Source organism: Hemiscyllium ocellatum, chromosome 1, assembly GCF_020745735.1.
Source record: "Hemiscyllium ocellatum isolate sHemOce1 chromosome 1, sHemOce1.pat.X.cur, whole genome shotgun sequence".
NCBI classification, from domain to species: Eukaryota; Metazoa; Chordata; class Chondrichthyes; order Orectolobiformes; family Hemiscylliidae; genus Hemiscyllium; species Hemiscyllium ocellatum.
In genome coordinates, this window is record NC_083401.1 from 37,412,338 (window position 1) to 37,439,809 (window position 27,472).

The window sequence follows — 27,472 nt, forward strand, 5'->3', positions numbered from 1 at the left end:
AAAAACCCATCCGGTTCACTAATGTCCTTTAGAGAAGGAAACCTGCCATCCTTGTCTGGTCTAGCCTATATGTGACTATCTAGAGTCACAGCAATGTGATCGACTCTGTGCTGCCCTCTGCTCAGTTGTATCAATCACTAGAAAGCCTGACTACTTTCAGTGAATAGCCAGACTGGTAAAAACTAAACTAAACCAGAGAAAAGCTGAGCTGGAAGAACCGGCCACTCCCCTTGCATTGTACACGTTTTTTTTTAAACTTGAAAATCTTTTGCCTGAGGAAGTATCTGTTAGCTTTGATCAAATTTACCCTGAAACCCTTCCGACCCTAGACTTTCCAGAATCTGTGTCTTTTACGAGCTCCTGGAAATAAAATCCAAGGACACCAAAACCTTATTAAAGGAGCAGCATCGTTACAATATGCTCTGACATTTGTGTTATATATAAAAAAATAAATAAACTCTCGATATCCCTAGACATCCACAATTCTCAATGACTTGCTGCCTTGCCTTTCACTATGTTGACCCTGAATTTTCATTAAACATTTAAAATATTGCTACGTTCCAAATGTAGTCTCACCTGTCAGCAGCTGCTCCCAGTCTATGTTTGCCAGATCCTGTCTAATGATCTTGAAATTGGCTTACCCCAGTTGAGGCATTTAACTTTTACACCAACCAGCTACCCTATTTGAAGACCCTGCCTTATTACTACAGTGACAGTTTCCTTTATCAATAATGCAATGCCCATCCCCCCAGTATGCCTGAATCTTTGATACACTGGAATGTTCAGCTGTCAATCATGTCTATCCTTCAACCCTGTCCCAATGATTACAACACTATCATATTTTCACATGCTGATCAACACTTCACGTTCACCCACCACACCAGTCAACCTCCTTGCATAACAAAAAGATATAATTTAGTTTCCAGTCCTCCTGCGTGCCTCATCTTATCCATGTCGTCTTCACCCAGTGGCTGCCTAAGCATTTCTCCTATATCTGATTGCAATTTTGCTCCCAACTTTACATCCACTCTGTGCCCCATTCCCCCATCAAATTAATTTAAAAATCCCCAACAAGCATGAGAAAATCAGGAGGGAGACTAATTAATAGCCCTTTAAAGTAGCACACAGGCAAGTTGGCTCAGTACCTTTTTGTACTGTATGTGTCTCTTATTTCTGGTTCAATAGCAATGCAAGTGGAGCTTCTGTCTGATTCCCAATCCCTGCTTCACCAGGTCTGAACCACCCTGTTGGTGAGTTTGCATTTCAGCCATGATAAATGCAAAGCAAAGTTTTAACATCATGTCTCTTTCTAGCGTTCCATGCTATAGGATAAATAAGAGGTGAAAAGAAGGGAACAAACAAAACAATGATCATAATTTTACACAAAATGCACGAGCAGAGCACCTTTTTCCTTTGATCTTTTTGCTTTTCCCGGAATTCCTCTAATTTTTTAACCTCTTCCCGTAAACTGCCAGCCAGCTGGATGTGCAACAGTCCTACATTCTCCATCTCTGGAAGGAATGAAATAATTGCAGAATTAATACTCCCATAAACATTAATAATAATAACATTAATGCTTGCGTAGCATTCCCCAGTGTTTCTGCTGTTATTGATTGAGGATCAAGTAGAAATCAATGCTTGTGACAAATGGCAAGGTGTTAGTACATTAAGGTTTGTGAATAGTTAGTGTAGTGATTGTAACGAGGTCAGCCAGATGGACTTCATAGAATATGGGTTCCCTGATTGGGGCTGTTAATCTGGTCCAATCAAGGAGTCCTGGCTGACGGATAAGAACAGGAGTATCAGACATTCAATTGACTCTGACAGCTGGCTTTGCTGGAGCTGGATCAGTGTCAAGGCCTCTCCACATGTAAATAAAGGATGACTTGGTGATGGGATACTGCCCACTGTGAGGTTAGTTCAGTGGTGTCAAGGGAAAAAAAAACATGCTCCTAAAGAAATTCACTCACAACAGTCATCTTTGAATTGGGGTATGGATTTCTGGCATCATGCCATTACTTGGGAAGCTTGACTCATTCGATCCCTGCCATTGAAGCAGGTCCAGGTTATGGAAGGATGCATTATTGTTCCGGGCCAATATTATTGAGGTAGATGAAAAGCAACAAGTAATACTCCTGACAGCTTGAAGACCCACAGGAGCCCGCCTTGCCAGAGACACCAGATACTAAACCCTTTCAAAAGTTGATGGATTTAGTGAAGGAATATTACAACCTTAAGCCTCCTCTAATTCTGAGATGCTATCTGTTTTATTCAGTAATTCAAGGACTAGGAGAACCTTAACTCAGTAAAGATGACTGGCAGAGGCATGTGACTTTGGTTTAACCCTTAATAAGATGCAGACACACCTTTGGTATATGGGATTAATGATGTAACCATGCAAAATCGCCTACGAGCTGCACCCAACTGGACTTCAAACTGACACTACAACTGGCTTTATCAGTGGAAAATGTAGCAAGTGGAGTATATGAGTTGCAGGGTATTTTGTTGGAACTGGGCACCCTCGCCAATCTGACTGAGCTTGGGGAACACCATTTTGGTGAAAGTAATTGCATAGCCTCACTCAGGATATATCCTCAACAGAGGGACTCTAGGTCAACCCAAAGCAAAACCCAAAACAAAGCCAAGCCTCAGTCAAACAGTTAAAAATGTTTTCAGGATCTGGTCCAGCAAGCCCTGGTGGTTGTGATCAGTATACAGACTCAAGACAGCAAAAGACCTAGATTAAGTAAGAGAACTCATGGGCTGATAACCAGGAGAGTGCACACCCTGGAAAGTTCATCTACAGCTGGTTTAGAACAGTTAAATTGCTTAGCAACAGCCAAATCTGAACCAATCAAAATCAACACCTGGTTAAATGGTTACCCACTTCTATGGTTGTCAATACCAGCAAGGCGATCTCAGTCATCCCAGAACCAGACTTTAACAAAATTTGCTCTGGATTCCAACCCTTGCGCAAGGCCTTGGTTAGAGTACCTTTACAGATTAGGGCACAACTTTGCTTCCGGTCTCGTATATGAAGCAGCTGGTTCAATTACCACTGAAAGGGTAAAAAGGGCCCAGCCCAAGCTTAATGGGGTGAGATTACTTAAAAAAAGATTCACCTTGATTGGCTCAACATTTTTCAATTAGAAAATGCCCACCCGAGTGAAGTCCTAATTAAATACCCTTACGTTTTTCAGAAATATCTAGGGCTTATCAAACAAGCCAAGGCCACCTTGCATGTTGACCAGGAAGCAATTCCACAATTCTGCAAAGTCTGCCCAGTGCCATTTGCCTCACGGGCAAAGGTAGATACAGGATCAAAAAGCTGGAAAGTGAAAGAATCATCAAACCTGTCCAGTTGCAGAATGGGCGGTACCAGTCATTTTGATTTTGAAGCCCGATGGGTCAGTTCACCTTTTGTGGGGATTTTAAGCAAATGGTAAACTGTTTCTTGCAGTTGAATAAATGCCCAATCCTTCACTTAGAGGATTTATGTGTAAAGCTGGCAGGGAGTTGTGCTTCACAAAGCTGGACATGAGCCAAGCGTACTTGCAATTGCCGTCGGATGAGGATTCCCAGAAGTATGTTACAATTAATACCTGTAAGGGTTTGTACCAGTAAGGAAGACTGCCATTTGAGGTATCGTAAGCCTGGGCAATCTTTCAGCAGATGATGGATAACACTTTACAAGGTCTACCCTATTTATTTAAATGAAGTGCTAATAACCAGGAAGACCAATAAGGAGCATTAGAGAACTTGGACATAGCCATTAGATGTTTCTCCCAGGTGGGTGCACACCTTTGAAGGGAAACATGTGCTTTCCAAGCATCCTAAGTAACTTGTGTACTACAAAGTCAACAAAACTGGGTTACACCTATTGAAAAATAAAGTGAGGACAATGTCTCCTATGTTAGTCCTGGAGTTTAGGCCTTTCCTTTGGTTGGTGAATTATTACAGAAAGTTCAGACATAACCTAGCCTCCAACCTCACCTTTGTATTAACTCTTAAAAAAGGGTCGGCCTTGGAAACAGTCATGTAGCCAAGCCATAACTTCCAGGGAACTAAAGGAACAGCTGTCATTCTCTAGTGTATTGGCACACTGTGATCCCAAGCGAGATCTGATGTTGACATGTAATGCCTGCCTGTATGGCATCGAGATAGTATTATGAACTCATAGTTGAACCAATGTGAAGAATGCCCAATGGCGTATGCATCCAAGACTTTGGCTAATGCAGAACGCTAATACGCCCAGATACAGAGGGAAGGTTTTGCAGTCATATTCGGAGTCAGGAAGTTCGAGCAATAGTTTTACAGATATAAATTGTATTAATAGCAAACCCTATCCTCTGCTGCATTCACTTAAAGTGGACAAGCTGCCCATAGCTTCAGGCCGAATTCAGCGGTAGGCTGTAATGTTAAGTAATGTTGTCCTCGTTTGCACTCCGGCACTGGCACACCAATATGGCAATGTCTACATCCAATCCAATTATAAATTGGGACACCATCCGGGACGCTAAATAGCAAATGCAGATGCATTGAGCTGCCTCACACTGGCAGATACACCACCAGTGGTACTGCCACTGAAACAGTCTGTGATAGTTTCAAGTTTTCTGGACACACTTCGTCACAGCTGACAATATCAAACTTTGGACCTGACATAACCGAAACAGCTGGTCGTGATGGATGAAACTAAAGGGCTGTCACAATCAGAACTGAAACCTCTTTTTGGACCCAGAGAGACCAGCTCACAAAGAGAACAGCATATCATTACAGGGTTGGGAAAGTGAGGACTGCAGATGCTGGAGATCAGAGTTGAGTGTATGATGCTGGAAAAGCACAGCAGGTCAGGCAGCATCCGAGGAGCAGGAGAATCGATGTTTTGGGAATAGGTCCTTCATCAGGAATGGCTTTCAACTGTTAATATGAGGTGAAGAATGATTGTCCTGAGCAAAGGTCACCACCAGATTGCAGCTGAATGCCACCAGAGTCATCCAGGGGTTTACAAAATGAAGATGTTGGCAGGACATTATGTCTGGTGGCCATGATTGGATGTAGACATTGCCATATTGGTGTGCCAGTGCCGGAGTGCAAACGAGGACAAAAATTACTGTCAGTAGATACCCCCACATCCATGGGAATGGACGGGTAAACCTTGGTCTCAGTTACATGTCAACAATGTAAATCCTTTCATGGACTTAATTTTCTTAGTCATTGTGGATGCCAACTCAAAGTGGCTGGATATGCATAATGTTCATTCGTCAAACATGGGGATGACAATAAGAAACCTGCACACACATTTTTCACAATACATGGAATCCTGCAAGTGTTGGTCGCAGATAACAGACCATCATTTACCAGTAGAGAATCGGTGTAAAGTTGAACATATAAAGACGGCTCATACCATTCATTATTCAATGATCTGGCAGAAAAAGCAATCCAAACTTTGATGGCAGACTTGAAGAAACAGCCTACATCTTCACTAGAAACCAAACTGTCCCAGTTCCTATTTGACTATAGGACCACCTCTCATGCAACTAGAGGGATAGCTCCAGCAGAGTTGTTAATACGGAGAAGACTCTGCACCAGCTTAAAACTGATTTTTCTCAACCCTGGGGTTGAGGGTGAAACAGCATCAGGAATGGCAACGTTAAGTGAAAAAGGCAGTTTACTTCAGGGGATGAAGTTTCGTGTAGGAACCACTGGAATGCCCTGCATGAATAAGAGGCATGGTTAATGCAAGGGTAGGTCCAGTGACATTTGAAATTTAGGGAGACACGATGGCTCTGAACAGGTCGTGGACCATATGTTCTGGAACCTGTGAGTTCTTCTATTCCATCACTGAAGTTACCTTAGAATCTGAGAAGGACACGGCAGCGATCATTGCCTCAACTCAGAGCTGGGACAATGTAGTGATTGTAACAAGGTCAGCCAGGTGGACCCCAGAGAATATGAGTTCCCTGATTGTGGCTGTTAATCTGGTCCAAACAGGGAGTCAAACAGGCTGACAGATAAGAACATGAGTGCCAGACAGTTCTAAGGGAGCTGGATCAGTGTCAAGTACTCTCCACGTGTAAATAAAGGATGGCTTGGTGACCGGATACCAGAGCCTCTGTGGAGTTATTTCAGTAAGCGTGTGTCAATTTTAAGTCTCGCTATGGACAGAATGTAGATGAGGAAGACCGTGTTAACAAAGCTGAAGTAACTTGCTGATTTGGGTCATATTCTGCGCTGACAGGGACACCACATTTGACCTGAGCGGTGATCAACAGCTCGTAATGTTCGTGTGGCTGGGTCTGTAAATAAATGTGGTTCGGCGATGACAGAGATGGTAATATCAACTACTTAGCAAACAACGAGGAGAATAGACAACTTAGCATTTCAGTGACTGAGTTTCTAGGCAAGCCACTATAACTTGTCTTTACTCTTTGTAGATCATATTGCTCTGTTGTATGTTCCCAAATCTTACTTCAGGTTTCCAATGGCTCTCATTTTTCTTTGGACCACAGCACCTCATCCAGAGCTTGGAAGCAGATCTTATGAGCAGACAACCTTTGGGACCCAAAGACACTAAATTGTATAAAACAAATAAAATAATACTCTGGGCAGGTAAACCTGATTGAGTTTTTTGAAGAAATAACAAAGAGGATTGATTAGGGCACAGGGGTAGATATGATCTATATGGACTTCAGTACGGCATTCGACAAGGTTCCCCATGGGAGACTGATTAGCAAGGTTAGATCTCATGGAATACAGGGAGAACTAGCCATCTGGATACAGAACTGGCTTAAAAAGGTAGAAGACAGAGGAAGGTGGTGGAGGATTGTTTTTCAGACTGGAGGCCTGTGACAGTGGAGTGCCAAAAGAATCGGTGCTGGGTTCCACTGCTTTTCGTCATTTATATAAATGATTTTGATGCGAGCATAAGAGGTACAGTTAGTAAGTTTGCAGATGACACCAAAATTGGAAGTGTAATGGACAGCGAAGAAGGCTACCTCAGATTACAATGGGATCTTGATCGGATGGGGCAATGGGCTGAGGAGTGACAGATGGAGTTTAATTTAGAGATGAATCCTTTAATACAGAGGCTTTTTTTTTTACAAGCCCATTTGAGCATAATAGAATCCCTACAGCCCAACAAGTCCACACTGACCTTCCAAAGACCATTTCCCTACCCTATTATCCTATATTTATCTAATACTAATGTACCTAACTTACACATCCATGAACACTATGGGCAATTTAGCATGACCAATTCACTAAACCTGCACATTTTTGGATTGTGGGAGGAAACCGGAGCACCTGGAGGAAACCCATGCAGACACGGGGAGAACGTGAAAACTTCACACAGACAGTCGCCAGTGTCGAACCGGGGTCCCTGGAGCTGAGGTAACAGTACTAACCACTGAGCCACCGTGTGACCCTATGGCCCCAGTCTCTATGGGGATACAATCTCATGGTTCTATAAAAAAAGTTACAATGAACTCAACACATCTCCTGCAAATGTATGTGTCAAAGCTCTAAACCCAATGTTCCGAAATGAAGTTTCTCCACTTTTTAAATTGCCTCTCTAAGAGTTGGTCACTTGGACTAGACAGTAAGTGCACTTTGTTAGACTCATGCACAGGAAGATCAAATTTCCTTTAGCCCTGGACTCTGGTATTTCACTGTCTGTAACCAATCTTTGTTTACCTACCCATCTTTCTATGATATCATGGCCTTACTTCAGCATGACATTGTCCCCATCCTTCGAAATTCGAGTGACAACACTATGGATGTCCCATTTGCAATGTCTAATTTGTGAAAATGCTTTGCCCTTGATGCTGAGCATCCAATGGCACAATTCAGAAGTAAATTCACAAAAGTGGCATTCCTTAGTTGCTCAGACATACAAGAAAAAGTCTCCAAAAGCTGTCACTGTCAGGGGATACTTGTACTTCTATGAGCGAGCACTGAATCCTGACATTTCGAAAGCTCCCAAATAGCTCTACTAGTTGAGGAGGGCTCTAAAATAGTTACAGCACACGAGGAGGTATTCAATCTAGACACACAACACAAAAGCAAGGAAGTTTTACTAAACGTCTATAAAGCACTGGTGGGGCCCAGCTGGAGTACTAAAGTGAATTCTGACCACTACACAGACATAATGATAATATCACTGAATTCGTCCTCCAGACCTTCAGGCTAATGTTTTCAGAGCATGGGTTTGATTCCCACAACTGCAAATGGTAAAGCTCGAATTCAATAAGAAGTTTATCTAATGACAAACGCTATCAATTGTTTAAAAAGAAAACCCTGTTCACTCATGTCCTCGAGGGAAGGAAATCTGCCATCCACATCTGCTCTGGCCTAAATGTGACTCCAAACCAAGAGCAATGTGTGGTTGATTCTTAACTGCCCTCTGAACAATTAGGGATGGACAATAAATACTGGCCTAACCAGAGATGCCCAAATACCATGAACAAATTAAAATAAATCATGATCAAAGCTTGCTAAAGGGGCTTTACTGAAATGTTCAGACTTCAGTTACATGGGAGACAATTGGAAAACACTAGAGTTTATCCTCATTCAAGTAAAGAAGTACTTTCAGTCAATTCAAATTTTGAAGAATGTTAAGAGAGGAAAAAAGAAGAAACCAGATCCAATGGCAGAAATGTCAGTATCGAAAGAATCCAGCTAGATGGAAGACAACTGGCAAAAAGACCCAATGGTAACATGAGGGAACCAAAAATGATAATGGATCTACCTGAAAACTGATTGAGTAATAGCTTTCAGAAGGGAATTGGCCAAATACTTGGAAAGGAAACGTTTGCCGGACAATGGGGAAAATACTGTAGAATAACTAATGGAGGCCCTTTCAAACAGCTGTTGCAGGCATGATAGACTGAATGGTGTCCTCCTGTACAGTACCATTGGATGGTTACTTGGCGCTGTTTTACATTCACACTCGTTTAGTTTGGATTGTAGGAGAGCAGCTTCTGCACTGGAGGTCAATCAGATCGACACTTTCATTCAACAATCCAAATCAAAATGAGAGAGAAGTAAAGAGACTGCAAGGAAATAATGCAAGAGGCTAGAGGTAGATAGAGCGAGAGTCCCACTGAAATCGCAAAACAGACGTGGGCTATTTTGACCAACTCATCGATGTTGGAGTTCCTCCTCCACACAACATATTTGTGAGAGTGCCAACTTGGGTTGGATGTAATCCTGGAAATTTCTACTCTTTAAACATAGATTAGATCAATTGGTTAAACATTGACAAAGTCTCTGCTTCAAAGCCAATGGCAGTATATTCTACTAGTTCTCACCCCTCCACACTGGATTTAGCTTCCAAGGCCAGCAAACAGAAATTGGTTGTGTTTGCCTGTGGAATGTATCTGCACCCTGTTAATGAGTGGGAGACAAGTTCTTCATCCAACAAAGAATACAGGGTGAGGGTTGGAGCTGGATTCAGCCATCAATCACAGGGATGGGGAGGGAGGCAGTGTAGTGGGAGCACTTCTACAGGGCAGCATGTGATGCTACTGCACCCAGGGAGTGACTGAAGGATTAGCTCCGAGTCTGTTGCTGGGTCCCCACCTTTTGGCATCTAAACTAGACCCTGCTAGTACTGGAACTTTTTAAACTGGACTTTAATATCGTCATTAAGGACTCTGATAGGTTAGCTGCCATGAAAAGTGGGTAGCCTAGAATCACCCAATCTTACTATTACAAAAGTGGTCCAGTTTTGAAACAGAGCTGAGGCACTGGCAAAATAGCAGGTAGGGGATTCAGTCCTAGTCCCAGTCCCCTCTTTAGTGATACAGATGCCTCTTTGTCAAACAGTTCTTCCTGTTCGCTGCCCTAAATCAATTGTATTCACTCCCATTTGGGCTGAATAGCCTCCTTCCACTCCATAATAATTCTGTGATTCTAATCCCCTCCACTGATTACATGCTCCTCACCTCAAGAGGCTTCCCCCACCACCCTTTTCTATTTACTCAATACATTATGGTGTTAAAATAAGCCCCATCTAAATCACTAGTTCACAAAATTATCACTAATTTTTCTTTTTTTTTTAAAAACAAGATGTAGTTCCTCATAGCACTGTGTCAGCACAGCAGTCTTTCCATTATCTCATTATAGTCGAACAAATGAATACACTGGAAGGAAACCAGCACATTACACAACAACTTGAGAATCCAGACTAATCCAAATGTAAATCCAAACATGCAGCTTCAAGTGACATTAAAAGATGACTGTGACAGGTTCATGAGCTTGTCATTCACATCCCAGAAAAGATAAATACTTACGTTGTTTGAAGACATCAAAAGCTCTCTTCAATGTACTAGAGAGGGAGGAGAAAGAGAGAGAAGACAGAGATGAATAACTGGAATTACAAGATATGATGGGTCCTTGACAATCACTGAAATATCTGATTAAATCTGCATTCCTTACAAGTTTCAAATGTTGTTCTTCCAACTGTAGAATGTGATTATCCGATTAACTATTAAATTTCCTTTCCAGCAGTGAGAGATATTAATGGTTGTACCCCATAGTAGGAGTACTCTTGAAATGCTCTGACCCTGTTCACATTAATAGTAGCTGTACACTTCAGATCATACGTGGTGTTTAAAATGTTTTCCCCATGTGTTAATGGGGCTGAGAAAGTGGCAGGCAGAACCACTTCAGAAAATATCACAGATCAACCAAATAATGTATAGTTCTGAGGAAGGGTCACTAGACCTGAAACATTAACTCGGATTTCTCTTCACATGTGCTGCCAGACTGCTGAGCTTTTCCAGCAATGTCTGTTTTTGTTTCAAATAATGTGCAATTGGGTCAACTGTCAGCGAGAGGCTGTGGCCAGCAACTAAACAGGGAACCAATAAAATGAAAACAACATATGGTGGATGTTAGAGATTGGAAATAACAACAAAAAAGTGCTAGAGAAACCCAGTCTCTAATTCTGAAGACGTCAGATCGAACTTGAAACATTAACGACATCTCTCCACTGATGTGGCCAACAGTATACGTTATTTTTCTTAAGGAATTGAATCTGCTTCACATACACAATCATCTTTAATTCCACAGATTACAATACTTATGGAGTTTGATGTGGAGGAGCTAGTGTTGGACAAGGCTGTTGTGCCACCACCTGATGACGGAGCATTCCAAAAGCTGGTGGTTCCAAATAAACCTGTTGGACTATAACCTGGCACTGTGTGACTTTTAATTATGGAGTTTGAGTTTCACAACTCACGATTTGAAGTCATGACAGTCGCATTATTGGTACTTAATACAGCAATACATTTGGCTCTTGTGGTGTAGGGTAGTGTCCGTATTTATGAGCCAGGGGGCCCAGGTTCAAATACCACGAGTATACAGACTGAATAAGAAAATATCTAAAGCAAGAAGTTACACCAGAATCTTGTCAGACAGACAGTCATTATATCCACCAAGTAAAGTTAGTAGCTGCATTTAACCACAGTGTCACTCACCTACACAACCTCAGTTCACATTATGTGATTGACTCCTTATGCCATCGGAAGTCCGAGCAGGACACTCAGTTATACAACCACCCATCAATCAACCAAATTACAATTGCTTCTTAGCATTCACAAATTTGCAACTGTCAACATGTTCAGAAGAAAAACAGAGTAGGGGAAGCTATGAAGCGTGACAAATACTTTAATCTGACCACAACGAGTAGGAAACTATTAACTGAAATAAACTGGAGGTATTCAAATAGTGTAGAGGCAGCTATGAATTGCTTCTACTACACAGTATACCTGTTACTGGATCATAATTGGAGAGCTTACTACGGTCAGACAGAAGATTAATCATATAACAGCATAACATATTGGTGTAGAAATAGACCATTCAGCCCATTGAGTCTGCTCTGCCATTCAGCGAGATCATGGCCAATCCAATAATTAATTCTATTTTCCCACCTTTCCCTCATAATCTTTGAGTCACTGACTGTTAATCAGTCCCTTTCAGCCAGAATATACTTAATAATGTAGCCTTGACAGAAGTTTGTGGTAAAGAATTCCACAGATTCACCATCCTCTAAGAAGAAATTCTTCAGCTCTGTCCTAACTGAGTGTCTCCTTACTCTGAGATTATGTACTCTACTCCTAGACTGTCCCACTGGGAAACAACTTTTCAGCATTTACAATGTCAAACCCTTAAGAATCATATATATTTCAACAAAGTCACCTCTCTCTTCTAAATGCCAATGAGTCCAGACCCAACTAACAATCTCAGAAACTTACTCTCCTCACAAAACATTCCCTTCTACATCCAGAACCAACCTAGCGAAACAGGTCAGGACAGGTGACGGAGGTGACAGTGGGGAAACACTTTCGGACAAGTGACCATAGTTCTATTAATTTTAAAAGAGTTATGGAGAGGGACAAAACTGGCCCACAGGTTCAAGTTCTAAATTGGGGCAAGGTGAATTTTGATGGAATTAGACAGGAGCTTGAAGGGGTTGCTTGGAGTGGTTTGTTTGCAGGCAAAGAAAGGTCTTGAAAAGTGAGAGAGCTAGAGTTCAAGGTCTGTGTGTTCCTGCAAGAGTGAAAGGCAAGGTTGACAGGAATAGGGAATCCTGGTTGACAATAGATATTGAGGCTTTGACCAGAACAACAACAACAAAAAAAAGAGGTAAGGCTTAGGTCCAGGCAGCTGGGATCCAGGGAACCCCTGGACATATATAAAAGGATACAGGAGTTTACTGAAGGAGAAAATCAAGAGGGCGAAAAGGGGTAATGAGATAGTTTTGTCTGAAAAGATTAGGGTGAATCCAAAGAGGTTCTGTAAGTATATTAAAGGAAAAAGAATAACTAGAGAGAGAATAGGATCCCTCGAGGACCAAAGTGGACATGTTTGTGTAGAACCACTGGTGATGGGAGAGGTCCTCAATGAATATTTCTCCTGTATTTACTATGGAGAAAGACAAGAAGACTTGGGAACTTGGGGAAGTTAGTGGTCATATCTTGGGGACAGTCCAGATCACAGTAGAGCAGGTCTTAGATGTCTTAGAATGCATGAAGGTGGATAAATCTCCTGGTCCCAACTCAACATATCCAACAGCACTGTAAGAGACTATAGAAGAAATTGCGGGGGACCCTAGTTGATATTTTTGCGTCACAGTTAGCCACCAGTGAGGTCCCAGAAAACTGGAGGGTAGCGAACATTGTGCCCTTATTCATGAAGGGTTGCAAAGAAAAACCTGGGGACTATAGTCCAGTAAGCCTAACATCTGTGATAGGTAGGTTACTTAAGAAGATTCTAAGAGATAAGATATACATGCATTTGGAAAGACATGTTTGATTAGGAACAGTCAACATAGCTTTGTGCATAGGAAATCACGCCTCACAAATTTGTTAGAATTCTTTGATAAAGTGACCAGGAATGTTGACGAAGGCAGAGCAGTAGACATAGTCTACGTGGATTTCAGTAAGGCCTTTGATAAGATTCCACATGATGGACTGCTCTGAAAGGTTAGATTGCATGGAATCCAGGGGAAATGGCAAATTGGATACACAATTGGCTTGATGGTAGGAAGCAGAGGGTAATAGTGGAAGGATGCTTGCCAGACTGGAGGCCTGTGACTAGTGGAATGCCTCAGTGGTCATTGCTGGGCCCATTGCTGTTTGTTATCTATATCAATGATTTGGATGAAAATGTTCAAGGCATAATTAGTAAGATAACATGCAGATAACACTAAAATAGATGATCGTGGACAGTGAGGAAGGTTCTCAGAAACTGCAACAGGGCTTTGATCAGCTGGGGAAATGGGCTGCGAAATGGCAAAGGGAGTTTAATACAGATACGTGCGAGTTGCATTTTGGAAAGTCAAAGTGAGATAGGAGTTTCATGGTGAATGGTAGGGCCTGAAGGAGTATAGTGGAACAGAGGGACTTTGGAGTTCAGGTTCACAGTTCTCAGAAGTCACAGGTAGACAGGGCAGTGAAGAGGGTTTTTGGCACACTGGCTTTCATTAGTCAGGGCATTGAGTATAGAAATTAGGAAGTTATGTTGCAGTTATACAGAATGTTTGTGAAGCCGCATTTGGAGTATTGTGTTCAGTTTTGGTCACATTGCCATAGGAAGGATCTTATTAAACCGGAAGGAGTACTGAAGAAATTTACAAGGATGTTGACAGGACTCAAAGGTCTGAATTATGAGGAGGGGTTGGACAAGATGGACTTTTATTCTTTAAAGCACAGGAGACTGAGGGGGGATCTTATACAAGTGAATGAGATCATGAGAGGCATGGATAGAGTGAATGAACTCAGTCTTTTTCCCAGGGTTGGTGAATCAAGGACTAGAGGGCATCAGTTTAATGTTAGAGGGGAAAGAATAAAAGGGAACCTGAGAGACAACTTTTTTTTTTACACAGAGGGTGGTACTAATGTAGAATTAGCTGCCAGCAGGAGTAGTGAGGTGGATAAGTTAACAACATTTAAAAGGCATTTGGACAAATACACGGATGGGGAATATTTAGAAGGATATGGGCCAAGTGCAGGGAAATGGGGTTAGCTTTGATGTACATTTTGGTCAGCATGGACCAGTCGCACTGCTGTAGGACTCTATGACCTTATGAATCTTCTGTGAACTTCACAGTATTCGAAGTACAATCTTTGTGTAGTTTTAGCAAGACTTCCCTATTTTTTCATTCCATTCCTTTTCAAATAAAGGTCAACACCTTATTGCCTTCTCTTATTACCTGCTGACTGAAATCTAGCTTTTCATGATTCGTGCATAAGGACTCCCAATTACCTCTGTTTTGTAACTTTCTGCAATCTTTCCCCTTTTAAATAACATTTAGCTCCCCTAACAAAAATAGAAATTGCTGGAAAAGCTCAGCAGGTCAGACAGCAGCTATGGAGAGAAAGCAAAGTGAACATTTCAGGTCCAGCAACCCTTCCTCAGCTCCCATTAGTGATTGTTGTAGCACCACCTATTTTTGAAAATCGCACCATTCAGAGAATAATTCACCTTCCTGTGTTTGTTTCCAAAGTGGATAAACTCACATTTATCCACATTGAGCTATGCAACTGCTCTCTCTTTTAATATGCCCGTACCACACTGAAGCAACTATGCACCCTCCTCATAGCTCAGCCTCCTATCCAGCTTTGCATCATTTGTGAAATTGGAGAGATTACATTCAGTTCCAACATCCAAACCATTAGTAAATATTTTTAAAAATATGGTGTCCAAGCAGTATTCCGCTAGTCCCTGCATATCACTCAGAAAGTGATCCTTTCTTTAGAGCCATAGAGTTGTACAGCATGCAAACAGACCCTTCAGTCCAACTCTTCCATACCAACCAGACATCCTACATAAATCTAGTCCCATTTGCCAGCATTTGGCCCTTATCCCTCCAAACCCTTCCTTTTCATACAAACATCCAGGTGGCTTTTAAATGTTGTAATTTTACCAGCCTCCATCACTTCCTCTGGCAGCTCATTCCATACAGGCACTGCCCTCAGATTGAAAAAGTTGCCTCTTAGGCCATTTTTAAAGCTTCCCCCTCTCACCTTAAACCTATACTCTCTGGTATTGGGCTTCCCCACCCTGGGGAAAAGTCCTTGTCTATCCATGCCCCTCACGATTTTATAAACTTGTATAAACACTCAGACTCCAATACTCCAGGGTAAACAGCCCCAGCCCATTGAACCTATCCCTCAACCCCTCCAATCCTGGCAACATTCTTGTAATTCTTTTCTGAACTCTTTCAAGTTTCACAACATTCTTCTGATAGCAGGAGATTAATTTCCTGTCTGCCAACCTGTTCTCTATTTAGATTAGTGCTCTATATTACCTCCTTTTCTTTTCAAGGAGGAGTTACATTAGCTACACTCCACACTGTAGGAGCTGTTCCAGAATCTAGAGAATCTTGGAAGGTGACCATAAATGCACCCACTAGGGCCACCTCCTTGTGTACTCTGAAATGTAGTGGATTCTCGGAACCTGGGTATTCATCAATCTTTAAGTTCAGCATTTCCCTAACACCATTTCTCTACTAATACCGATTACCTTCAGTTCCTCCTATTCACTATAACCAGAGTTTCGCAACATTTTTTGAAGGTTATTCGTGGCCTTTGTGAAAACAGAGCCAAAATATGTATTTAATTGGTCTGCCATTTCTATGTTCCCCAATATAACTTCTTTTTGTAAATATAAAGGACCATTTGTCTTAACTAAAATCTTTCCGCTTCACACTACAGTGCTTATAATCAGTTCGCATCTTCCACACAAACTTACTTTGTACTGTATTTTCCCTTTCTCAATCAAAGCTTTTTTTCTTCATTACTGAATTCCAAACTGCTTTTACTCCTTGGGTCTGCTGTTTTTCTGGCCAATATTTACGCTCCATCCTTGATTCTAATAATATCCATAATTTCCCTGGTTAGCCATCGCTGGGGCACCTTTCTGTTTTAGGAGTCCTATTTTAACAAATGCACTAAATAAACTAGATGTTGTGCTGGTACCTGGGTAGAGCACTACAACCGTATCCTTCTCCTTTCCTCGTGAAGTGATTTCGTCAAACTTGGCACAAGTAACACAGCATTCTGGGCTCATCTTTGATGCAGAAAATATGGCAGATGGAGGAAATTGGAGCCCGTGCTTTGCAGATAGAGATGTGGAAGTCCTGCTGGCCAGAGTGGTGCAAACACAGGACTTCGTCTTCCCTCAGTCAGCAGGGGACGCCATGCCATGAGACTATTCCAGTCAGTGCATATCACTGGAGGAATGCCCAACCATGTAGAAAGAAAGTCAATGACTTTCTTCACTCTACCAATATTAGTACACCACTTATCCTCTGGTACCTCAATCCACTCTATCAGTGCTACTGTATCCACCTCCCACCAGGGTGCTTGTTCTACCACTCTCAGTATTGTCTGTAATATCTTCCCTCACACATTCCAACCTAACTCAATCTCAACATCACTCCATGCCCTCTGCACTGTCTACTCACTCACTCGGGATCTCTTCACCTACCTTAACAGTAACCAACAGCTGTGCAAGCACTATAAATTTCCTGTAATACTTGACCCTGTCTTGCTGCAGAAAGAAGATAGCTCACAGGAGAGCAGAAAGAATCAAGGCAAGTGATAGGCTGCCCATCATTCACTTCCTTATGTGGACCACATCCTATCTCTGACTGCCTCTGTCCAAGCCCCCAGACTAGTATCACAGATACTAGTGACTTCGACTTGCCCTCGACTTGCTGTTACTCCCTGGCAACACTATTTCCTCTTGGTTTGACAGGACCTGCTTACAATCATGACAAAGTTTCTTATCTCTGTATCTATGCTAAATGACAAGGTAAGACAAAAATAATATGAGTCAAGATTAGTGGTGCTGGAAAAGCACAGCAGGTGAGGGGCAGGAAAATCAATCTGAGGAGCAGGAAAAATCAATGTTTCGGGCAAAAGCCCTTCATCAGGGATGAGCCCGAGAGCCTCCGGGGTGCAGAGATAAATGAGAGGGGGTTGGGCCGGGGAGAAGGTAACTAAGAATGCAATAGTTGGATGGTTTCGTCGAGAAGTACTATGAGCCATGTGTCTCTAGCTGAGGGGGAAACGTGAAAAAGGCAAAGCAAGGCAATATAAGGCAGGGATACTGCGAGTATTCAGGTAGGCTGAGAGCAGGTGAGCACTATGTTAGTGTGCAAAGAACCTGGAGATGCTGCCTGGTCCACACCATGCGCTGGGTGCATGTCCCTACACACAGTCACTGGAGCAGCCTGTGGTGCTCTGGGTTACTGTCAATGGAACATGATGTGCCATCAGGGTTCTTACAGGCTGGCACATGTTGGATGCCACTATCCATGGAGTACATATGCCAGTGCCCATGAAGCATTGCCACGGTGACCAAATGGAGGACCTTTGCAGCAAATGGTGAGCTGAAATCACCAGGTACTTGTCTGAGATTTCTCATCTAGTTTATTTGGTGCAATTGTTTAAATAGGGATCTAAAATATTAATGAAGTAAGTTTTGCTATTAGTAAGACATTTAACAAGCTCTAATCTCCCTTAGTCAGCGAACCCCCACTGCCTAGCGAGAATCTATCACGCTGCTGCACAAAGGAATGGCACAAGATGCTCCTGACAGAGGTGAGCCTCACTGGATTTCTCATCCAATTCTGTCACAAATCTCACTGTAGCTCACCACGCTGAGATCCCTAAGAGTCCACCCTTGGTGTGATGCTCACCACTTGCCGTCCCACCTATTTATGTTTCATCCACAAACTTGCCTGTAATATGTTTGCTTCTGTCATCCAAGTCAGTAACATATCCAGATAGAACACTGATCCCCCTCCTCCCTTTTTTCAGCTTTTGGCCGTTATATTGTTTGATCACCCGTAACAGCCATCATTTGCTGGGATGGGGGGGGGGGGCAATTTGGGCATTTGATTTATCAGGCAATTTAGGTTGCTCCAATCTGCAGCTGAAAACACCCCACAAATTGAAAAATTAATCTCAAATAAATACATGTAAAGAACTTACTTCAGTTCGTTTTGTCCACACACTTTCTTTGACAATGACATCAAATCCTTCCCATATTTCTCCTCGATGGATGCCCTATTCACAGAAAAGCAATATTGTCATTTCTCTCAGTAAAATACACACATAACACAACTTAATTGGAGGTGCTGTCCTCAGTAATACTGGAGATGTAGCTTTTTATAATCACTGTATTGTCAGCCAGCAATTCGCACAATGCATATCAATATACTTCCGTATATATAGTAAATAAATGTATACTCTGTCCACCCATTTACTCGAGCAACAAAGCTGACAGAGTTGTTAAGCATAGGTTCTATTTATATAAAATAATAGAGAGACTGATTGTAATAGAAAACTACTGGACAGTTAATATGGATAAATTAAAGAGAAATCAATATCTAACTAACCCTTTAGCATCTTTTGGAAATTAAAATCAGTTAATTAGCCTTTAATTTTCACAACTGTTACACACATTTTTGTAATTGGGATGGATTAACCATCAAAGATTTTATCCGCTGGGGGAGGTGAGGGGGTGATTTAACAATGTGGACAGCGCACAGACAAAACAATTTATTTTTATTGTGACAGGCTATGCAGCATGGGAAACTATTTGACATATCACATATATCCCAGCTTTTCAAACTGTTTTCTGAACAGTTTCATTCCAATTCTCATTTGAATGCATCTTCACCACTCTTCAGGAAGTGTATTCCAGATCCCACCAAACTCTGAGGAATTACTGCGACTGGGAGGAATACATAGCAGTCAGCATTGCTGTGAAACAGACTGAGACAAACTCTGTATAAAGGAGCTCATAAGTAGAGCAATGAACTCAATAGAAAGCCGCGCATGTGGAGAGTGGTCAATTTGGTAAGGGTATGTTGTTTTGTTGATATGCAACTGTCCAGAATTGAACTGGGCTTGTGACTAGATGATATTTCTATGAATAAAGCATATTTTTGAAAATAAAAAAAGTTAATTTAGTGAGGGTATGCTGGTAGGGTGCATCCTTAAATAACTCAAAATTAGAAAGTATCTGGTATACAGTCAGCTGATTAGACCATAAACCATAGGAGCAGAAATTAGACCATTTGGCCCATTGGGTCTGCTCTGCCATTCAATAATGTTTGATAAGTTTCTCAACACCATTCTCCCATCTTCTCCTCATAATCTGCAATCCCTTTAACAATAAAGAACCTATCTATCTCTGTCTTAAATATACTCAGTGACCTGGCCTCCACAGCTTTCTGTGGCAATGAATTCCAAAAATTCACCACCCTCTGGCTGAAGAGATTTCTCCTCACCTCCATTCTAACAGGGTTTCCCTTTACTGTAAGGCTGTGCCCTTGGGTCTGAATCTCTCCTGTGAATGGAAACATCTTCCCAACGTCCACTCTATCCAGGCCTTTCAGTATTCTGTAAGTTTCAATTAGATCCCCCCTCAAAACTTTTAGATTACTTCTACTTTGTAAAATTCGTTCGCGAACATAGGCATCTCTGGCTAGGCCAGCATTTGTTGCCCAACCCTGATTGCCTGGAGGGCAATTAAGAGTCAACCACATTGCTGTGGGTCTGGAGTCACATGTACACCAGACTACAAGGGTGATAGCTTCCTTCCTAAAAGTGCATGAGTCACCCAGAAGGGTTTTTCTGGACATCAGCAATAGTTTCACGGTCATCATTAGACCCTTAATTCCAGTTCTTTATTGAATTAAAAAATTCCACCATCTGCCATGAGCAGCTCTGAAGCTGACTTTCCAGATTAAATTGTCTAGCGGTGATAACACTAGGCCATTGCTTCCCCTTCAGGGGGATGGGTAGAGGGAGACAGATAGTGCAGGAGAACCTTGTGGCTGATGCCCTCTCTAACAGATATACTATTTTGGATCCTGTTGGGGAAACGACCTTTCAGGGGATGGTAGTGAGAACCAGGGCCGTAGGACCATGAGTGGCTCTGGTGCACAGGAAGGCAGGAAGACTAGTGGTATGGCTATAGTGTTCCCTTAGTAAGGGAAAAAGACACACATTTCTGCAGGATGGTATGTTGCTTTCTTGGTGCCAGGGTCAAGGGTGTCTCGAGACTGCTGGTCATTCTGAAGTGGGGCCAGCAAAGTAGGGGTGGTGAACAACCTATCTTGGTACAATAACATAGGTAAAAGGAATGAGGTTCTAGAAGATGGCCATAGGGAGTTAGGACATCAGTTAAAAAGTAGGCCCCCCAAAGTATTAATCTCAGTATTATTACCAGTGCCATGTGTTAGCAAGTATAGAAATAATAGATCACGTCCACGCAGCTGAAGAGAAAGGAATTCAGATTCCTCGGATCTGCCTCAGGGAAGATGGGATCTGGACAAATAAGGCAGATTATATCTTGACAGGGCTTGGTCCGGTGTCTTGAAGGGGCTGTTTGCTAATGCTTTCAGGGATTCTTTATACTAGAATGGCAAGGGCATGGAAATCTGAGCAGGGAAACACACAAGCAATTATAAAAATGAAAGAAGCAAAAGTGGAAAGCAGAAAAAAAAGGGGCAAAAACTAATTGGGCCACAATGCAAAATAAAGCTAAGATGAAAAGCCAAATTAAAAAGGCCAAGTCTTTGTTTTCATGTTTGGAGTTGTCGTGATAATATTAATAAATTAATAGCACAAAAAGATATACATGGTTATGATATAGTTGCAAATACAGAGACATGATTACAGGTGATCAAGGATTCGGGGATATTCAATAGTTAGGAAGGACAGACAAAAGGAGTTGGCATCATTAGAAAATTATGATGTAGCGTCTGTATATGTGGAGATAAGAAACACCAAGGGGCAGAAAACGTTGGTGGGTTATCTATCGGAGTTGTAAGGAAAGGCATTAAACAGGAAATTAGAGACACCTGCAATAAGGATTTTCTGGAACGTGTATGTATTTTTAAGACCAGTATGTCAAGGAAACAGCTAGACAGCAGGCTATCCTCAACTGGGCATTGTGCAATCAGTAAGGAATAATTAACAATCTTCTTGTGCTAGGTCCATTGGGGAAGAGCAGTCATAAAACAAAGTTCTTCTGTAGAAGAACGAGAGTCCTTCTTCCTATAAGGATAGAATGAACTTAAATCTGAAACTAGGATTCTGAATCTAAATAAATTGAACTATAAAAAGGTATGAGTCATGTGACGGGGAACCTGAACAACAGGGTTGGCAATAGTTAGGCAATGGCTAACATTTAGTGAACATACACATGAATTACAACAATTATCATTGCATATCTGATGCAAACCCTCTCTTATGAAGAGAGGTTGACTAAGCTCAGACTTTTTTCTCTGGAGAGAAGGAGGAAGAGAGGTGACCTGATTGAGGTGTACAAGGTAAAGTGAGGCATGGATAGAGTCGGTAGCCAGAGACTTTCCCCAGGGTAGGATTGATTGGCACAAGGGGTCACAGTTTTAAAGTGTTTGGAGGAAGGTATAGAGGAGACGTCAGGGATAGGTTCTTTACACAGAGTTGTGAACGCGTGGAATACATTGCCAACAGTGATGGTGGAAGCAGAATCATTAGGGACATGTAAGTGACTGTTGAACATGCGAATGGACAGCAGTGAATTGAGGAGTGCATAGGTTGGGTTATTTTATTTTAGATTAGGATTAATTCTTGGCACAACATCATGGGTCAAAGGGCCTGCTCTGTGCTGCACTTTTCTATGTTCTATGTTCTCAAACAGAAGTAGTAGCTCAAACATGGCTGACAAAAGAAGTTAGGGATAGTATTACATGCAAAGAGGAGACCATGTAAAATTTCCAGAAAAAAGGAGCAACCCTGAAGATGTAGAGTATTGAAATTCAGCAAAAGACGACAAAAAGATTGATCTAGAGTGGGCGACTAAAGTATGAAAATAAACTTGCAAGGTACATTAAAACTGACTATAAAAGCTTCTATAAATATGAAGATGAAAAGAAGAAGACAAATGTAGATCCTTACAATCAGGAACAGGGGAAGTTAGAACAGGAAACAAAGAGATGGGAGACCAATTAAATGCTTTCTTTTGGTTCCGTCTTGACAAATGATCACACAAATAATGCCCCTTACAGTCAGAAATGGGGGTACATAAGGACACAAAATTTCCCTGAAATGTTAGTAATCTATGGTTCTAGCAATGGAGAAGAATTGAAGAAAATCAATACCATTTTTTTTAAAAATTGGTACTTTTGGAACTAATGAAGTTAAAGCCTAACAAACCCCAGCACCTGATAATCTACATCCTACGGTACTCAAGATGATTGCCCTGAAAACAGTGTGGAAACAGACCACTTGACCCAACAAGTCCACGCTGACCCTCTGACAAGTATCCCACCCAGACTTATCCCCTCTCATATCAGTAGACATTTTCCCTGACTAATGCACACCCTACACTGAACACTATAGGCAATTTAACATGGCTAAGTCACCTAATCTGCACATCTTTGGATTGTGGGAGGAAACCTGAGCACCTGGAGGAAACCCACGAAGACACAGGGAGAATGTGCAAGTTCCACACACAAGTGACCCGAGTATAGAATTGAACCCAGGTCCCTGGCATGGTGAGACAGCAGTGCTAACCACTGAGCCATCGTGCTGCCTGGTGGCAAGTATAACACCATTATTTAACAAAAAAAAGAGAATTTCAGACCAATTAATCTATTACCAGTAATAGGGGAAATATGGGAGTCCATTATAAAAGATGTAATAATAGAATACATCTATGGAAAGCATTAATAGGATTCGATATTGTCAGGGTTTGAGAGGGAAATCATACTGAAGTTTTCTTTGAAGGTATAACTAGTAGAATAGATAAGGGAGAACCAGTGGATGTCATTTATTTCAAGAAGGCTTGAATAAGGTCTCACCTAAGAGGCTAACCCAAACAAAAAGCACATGGGAATCAAGTAATATATTCGCATGGATTGAGAAAGGAGGAAAGACAGGAAACAGTAGAATAAATGGAGTTTTTTTGGTGATAGACAGTGGATAGTGATGTACTGCAGGGATCAGTGCTTGGGTCCCAGTTATTCACAATATTTGGATGAGAGAAACAAATACAATATTTCCACTTTCCTGAGAACACAAACCTAGATGGAATTGTGAGTTTTGGAGGAGGATGCAAGGAGGCCTCAAGGCAATCTAGACAATTTGAATCAGTGAGAAAACACACGGCAGATGCAATATAGTATGGATAAATATGAAGTTATATACTTTGGCATGAAAAACAGTAAGGTAGAATATAATTTAAAATGGTGATTTATTGGGGAATGTGGTTGTACAAAGGTACCTGGGTATCCTTGACACCAGTCAATGAAAGCAGACAAGTAGGTGCAGTAAGCAATTAGGAAGGCAAGTATACATTGCTCTTCATTGCTAGAGGATTTGAGTTCAGAAGTAGGGACATCTGCAGTTGCCCATGGCCTTGATAAGACTGCAACTGAAGCACTGTGTACAGTTTTGATCTCCCTAGTTAAGTGAGGATATAGGTGACACAGAGGGAGTGCACTGAGGTCCACTAGGCTAATCCTAGAGATGGCCGGACTGTTGTATGAGGAGACATTGATTCAACTGGGCCTGTATTCACTATGGGTTGGAAATAGGAGAGGGGATCGGATAGAAATAGATCATATTTTAACAGGTTTAGACAGATACAGGGAGGATGTTTCTCCTAGTCTAGAACCAGAGGTCATGGTCTCAAGCTACAGGCGAAGTCATTTAAGATTGAGACAAGGCAGTATTTAATCTGATTGGAAGTGGCCTATTTAATCTGAAACCAAAACAGAAACATAAGTTTTCAAAAAAAGATTCAAGAGACAGTTGAGATACCTTGACAGGGAAAAGAAGATAGCCTCCAAAACCAAGCTGAGGCAAAGTGAGAGTGCATGACCAAGTGAACAAATGAGTGAGTGAGTGAGTGAGTGAGTGAGTGAGTGAGTGAGTGAGAGAGAGAGAGAGAGAGATTATCTTGTTGAAAACAGAAGCAGAACTAACAGGACTATTGGAGATTTCACTAACAAAGAGTCACGAGGTAGGTTTTGCTTCGCAAAATTTCAGGTTGTGAAATATTCAGACTAAATGGAATGAGATTTAAAGGATATCAGAAGATTCATCCTCTTTGGCAGCAAGGAACGAAGCTGCTGGAAAGCCTGGAGTAACTTTGGACTTCACTGTGCATTTCGATACCTCTGGCAGAAGGGTGGTACAAGTTAAAATACAGGCTTTGATTGTGTTAAGTCTTTGGTGAGGATGTGTCTCTTTTCTTTGTTTGGGTTAATTAGATGTCTATTAATGTTTGCTACAGATACATTTTAATTGTTTGTTACAGTAAAAATCTTATAACATGAAAAGCTTGTCCATTGCTTATTTCTATCACAAATTAATCTCTTTTCAGAAATTATTGGTCTCTACAAGTATCACTGATAATGTTTAAAAAAGAAAAAAAAGTCTATTTATAAAGAACAGTTCGCAACACAAAAAAGCCAATGAAATGTTTACAAACTCTTCTCACTGTTGCAACATAGGCAAACATAGCAGGCAAGTAATAAACAGCAAAATTCCACAAACCCAGCAATGAAAAGATGAGAAAATATGCCTCTGGTATTGTCTGAGGGATACATACAGACTAGGAAAATGGTGGGAACCTTTGTGTTCTTTAAATAATGTTATTGGAACTTTTACATTCCTTTCAACAAACAGATATGGTCACTGTTTGATCTACCATCCAAATAACAAGTAATTGCCATAATAGTGTGGATCTAGCTTTGTACAGCACTGAGCTATCAACTGAGATCATACGCTAAAATGTCAGGATTGCAACTTGGAGCTTTCTAGACTGCAGTTAAAAGTATAATCACAAGAATAATAGCACCCATTGTGCAGGGGATTTCTGTTTGCATTGTGTCTCACTGTTATTCTTGAAACAGATCAAGATATCTCACATTTAAATCAAACTACTATTGTTAAGTGTTGCAACTACCCTGGAGGCAAATATAGAAACCACTTTGCACACAGCAGGATCCTACAAATAACAGCAAAAGTTCTGGAAAAGTTTTGGAAAGGATTGAAAGAGGTAGGATTTATAATCATCTAGCACAGTGGTTAGCACTGCTGCCTCACAGCGCCTGAGACCCGGGTTCAATTCCCGACTCAGGCGACTGACTGTGTGGAGTTTGCACGTTTTCCCCGTGTCTGCGTGGGTTTTCTCCGGATGCTCCGGTTTCCTCCCACAGTCACAAAGATGTGCGGGTCAGGTGAATTGGCCATGCTAAATTGCCCGTAGTGTTAGGTAAGGGGTAAATGTAGGGGTATGGGTGGGTTGCGCTTCGGCGGGTCGGTGTGGACTTGTTGGGCCGAAGGGCCTGTTTCCACACTGTAAGTCTAATCTAATCTAAATTTGATTTCAGATAGTCAACATGGTTTCGTCAAGGGCGGGTGGTGTCTCACAAACCTCTGAGGTTTTTTGAGAAGGTGACCAAGCATGTAGATGAGGGTAGAGCAGTTGACGTGGTATACATGGACTTCAGTAAAGCCTTTGATAAGGTTCCACGTGGTAGGCTTTTGGAGAAAATGCAGAGGCATGGAATTGAGGGTGATTTAGGAGTTTGGATTAGAAACTGGTTTTCTGTAAGAAGACAGCATGTGGTGGTTGATGGAAAATATTCAGCCTGGAGTCCGGTTACTAGTAGTGTGCCACAAGGATCTGTTTTGGGACCACTGCTGTTTGTCATTTTATAAACGACTTAGATGCAGGTATAGGTGGATGGGTTAGTAAGTTTGCAGATGACACTAAAGTCAGTGGAGTAGTGGACAGTGTGGAAAAATGTTGCAGGTTGCAGGGGGACTTGGATAAACTGCAGAGTTGGGCTGAGAGGTATCAAATGGAATTCAATACAGATAAATGTGAGGTGATTCACTTTGAGAAGAATAACAGGAAGGCAGAATACTGGGTCAATGGAAAGATTCTGGGTAGTGTGGTTGTGCAGGGATATCTTGGTGTCCATGTACATAGATCCCTGAAAGTTGCCACCCAGGTTGATAGTGCTGTGAAGAAGGTATACAGTGTGTTAGGTTTTATTGGTAGAGGGATGGAGTTCCGGAGCCGCAATATCATACTGCAACTATACAAAACACTTGTGCAGCCACACTTGGAACACAGATCTGGTTGACCCATTACAGGAAGGATGTGGAAGCATTGGAAAATGTGCAGAGGAGATTTACCAGGATGCTACCTGGTCTGGAGGGAAGGTCTTATGTGGAAAGGCTGAGGGACTTAGGTCTGTTCTCATTGGAGAGAAGGCGACTACCAGGGGATTTAGCAGAGACATACAAGATGATCAGAGGATTAGATAGGGCAGACAGTGAAAGTCTTTTTCCGAGGATGATGATGTCAGCTTGTATGAAGGGGCATAGCTGTAAATTGAGGGGTGATAGATTTAAGACAGATGTCAGAGGCAGGTTCTTTACTCAGAGAGTTGTAAGGACGTGGAATGCCCCACCTGCCAATGTCGTCAACTCAGCCACATTAGGGAGATTTAAACGGTCCTTGGATGAGCATATGGATGATGATGGGATAGTGTAGGGGGGAATGGGCTTAGATTAGTTCACAACTTGGTGCAACATTGACGGCTAAAGGGTCTATTCTGCGCTGTCTTGTTCTATATTCTATGTTCTAAAATGAATGATTCATTTTTGTGGAATATTACCAGGGGATTCCATGAACTTTGGTTGGAGACACAGCTGGAAGTTTTATGCTATGACCTGCTGCCTTCGCCGCCTTCTCCAAGTGAAGCAGTTAAACAGCCTTCCCTACCTTGCCCACAGACATTTCAAGGAAAATAGGGTGTGAAAGACACACACACACACACACACACCTTGTTTAATACATCAGTGATTCTTCTCCTGGACTGCTCAGAGTTGTCAGGAATATTAAACCATAATTTTGGAAACTCTAGAACATGACAGCA

At 41.8% G+C, this 27,472-nt stretch overlaps 1 protein-coding gene across 1 annotated transcript in view; it reads right to left on the reverse strand.

Annotated features, from left to right (window-relative positions):
* pstpip2 (proline-serine-threonine phosphatase interacting protein 2) overlaps positions 1–27,472 on the reverse strand; it is a 125,798-nt gene that overhangs the window by 64,960 nt on the left and 33,366 nt on the right. Inside the window, exons 3-5 of the mRNA XM_060828841.1 lie at positions 18,507–18,581; positions 10,293–10,327; positions 1,405–1,511 (exon numbers count right to left, since the gene is read on the reverse strand). Of these exons, the coding sequence (XP_060684824.1) occupies positions 1,405–1,511; positions 10,293–10,327; positions 18,507–18,581 (217 nt within the window). The remainder of the gene's footprint in view (positions 1–1,404; positions 1,512–10,292; positions 10,328–18,506; positions 18,582–27,472) is intronic.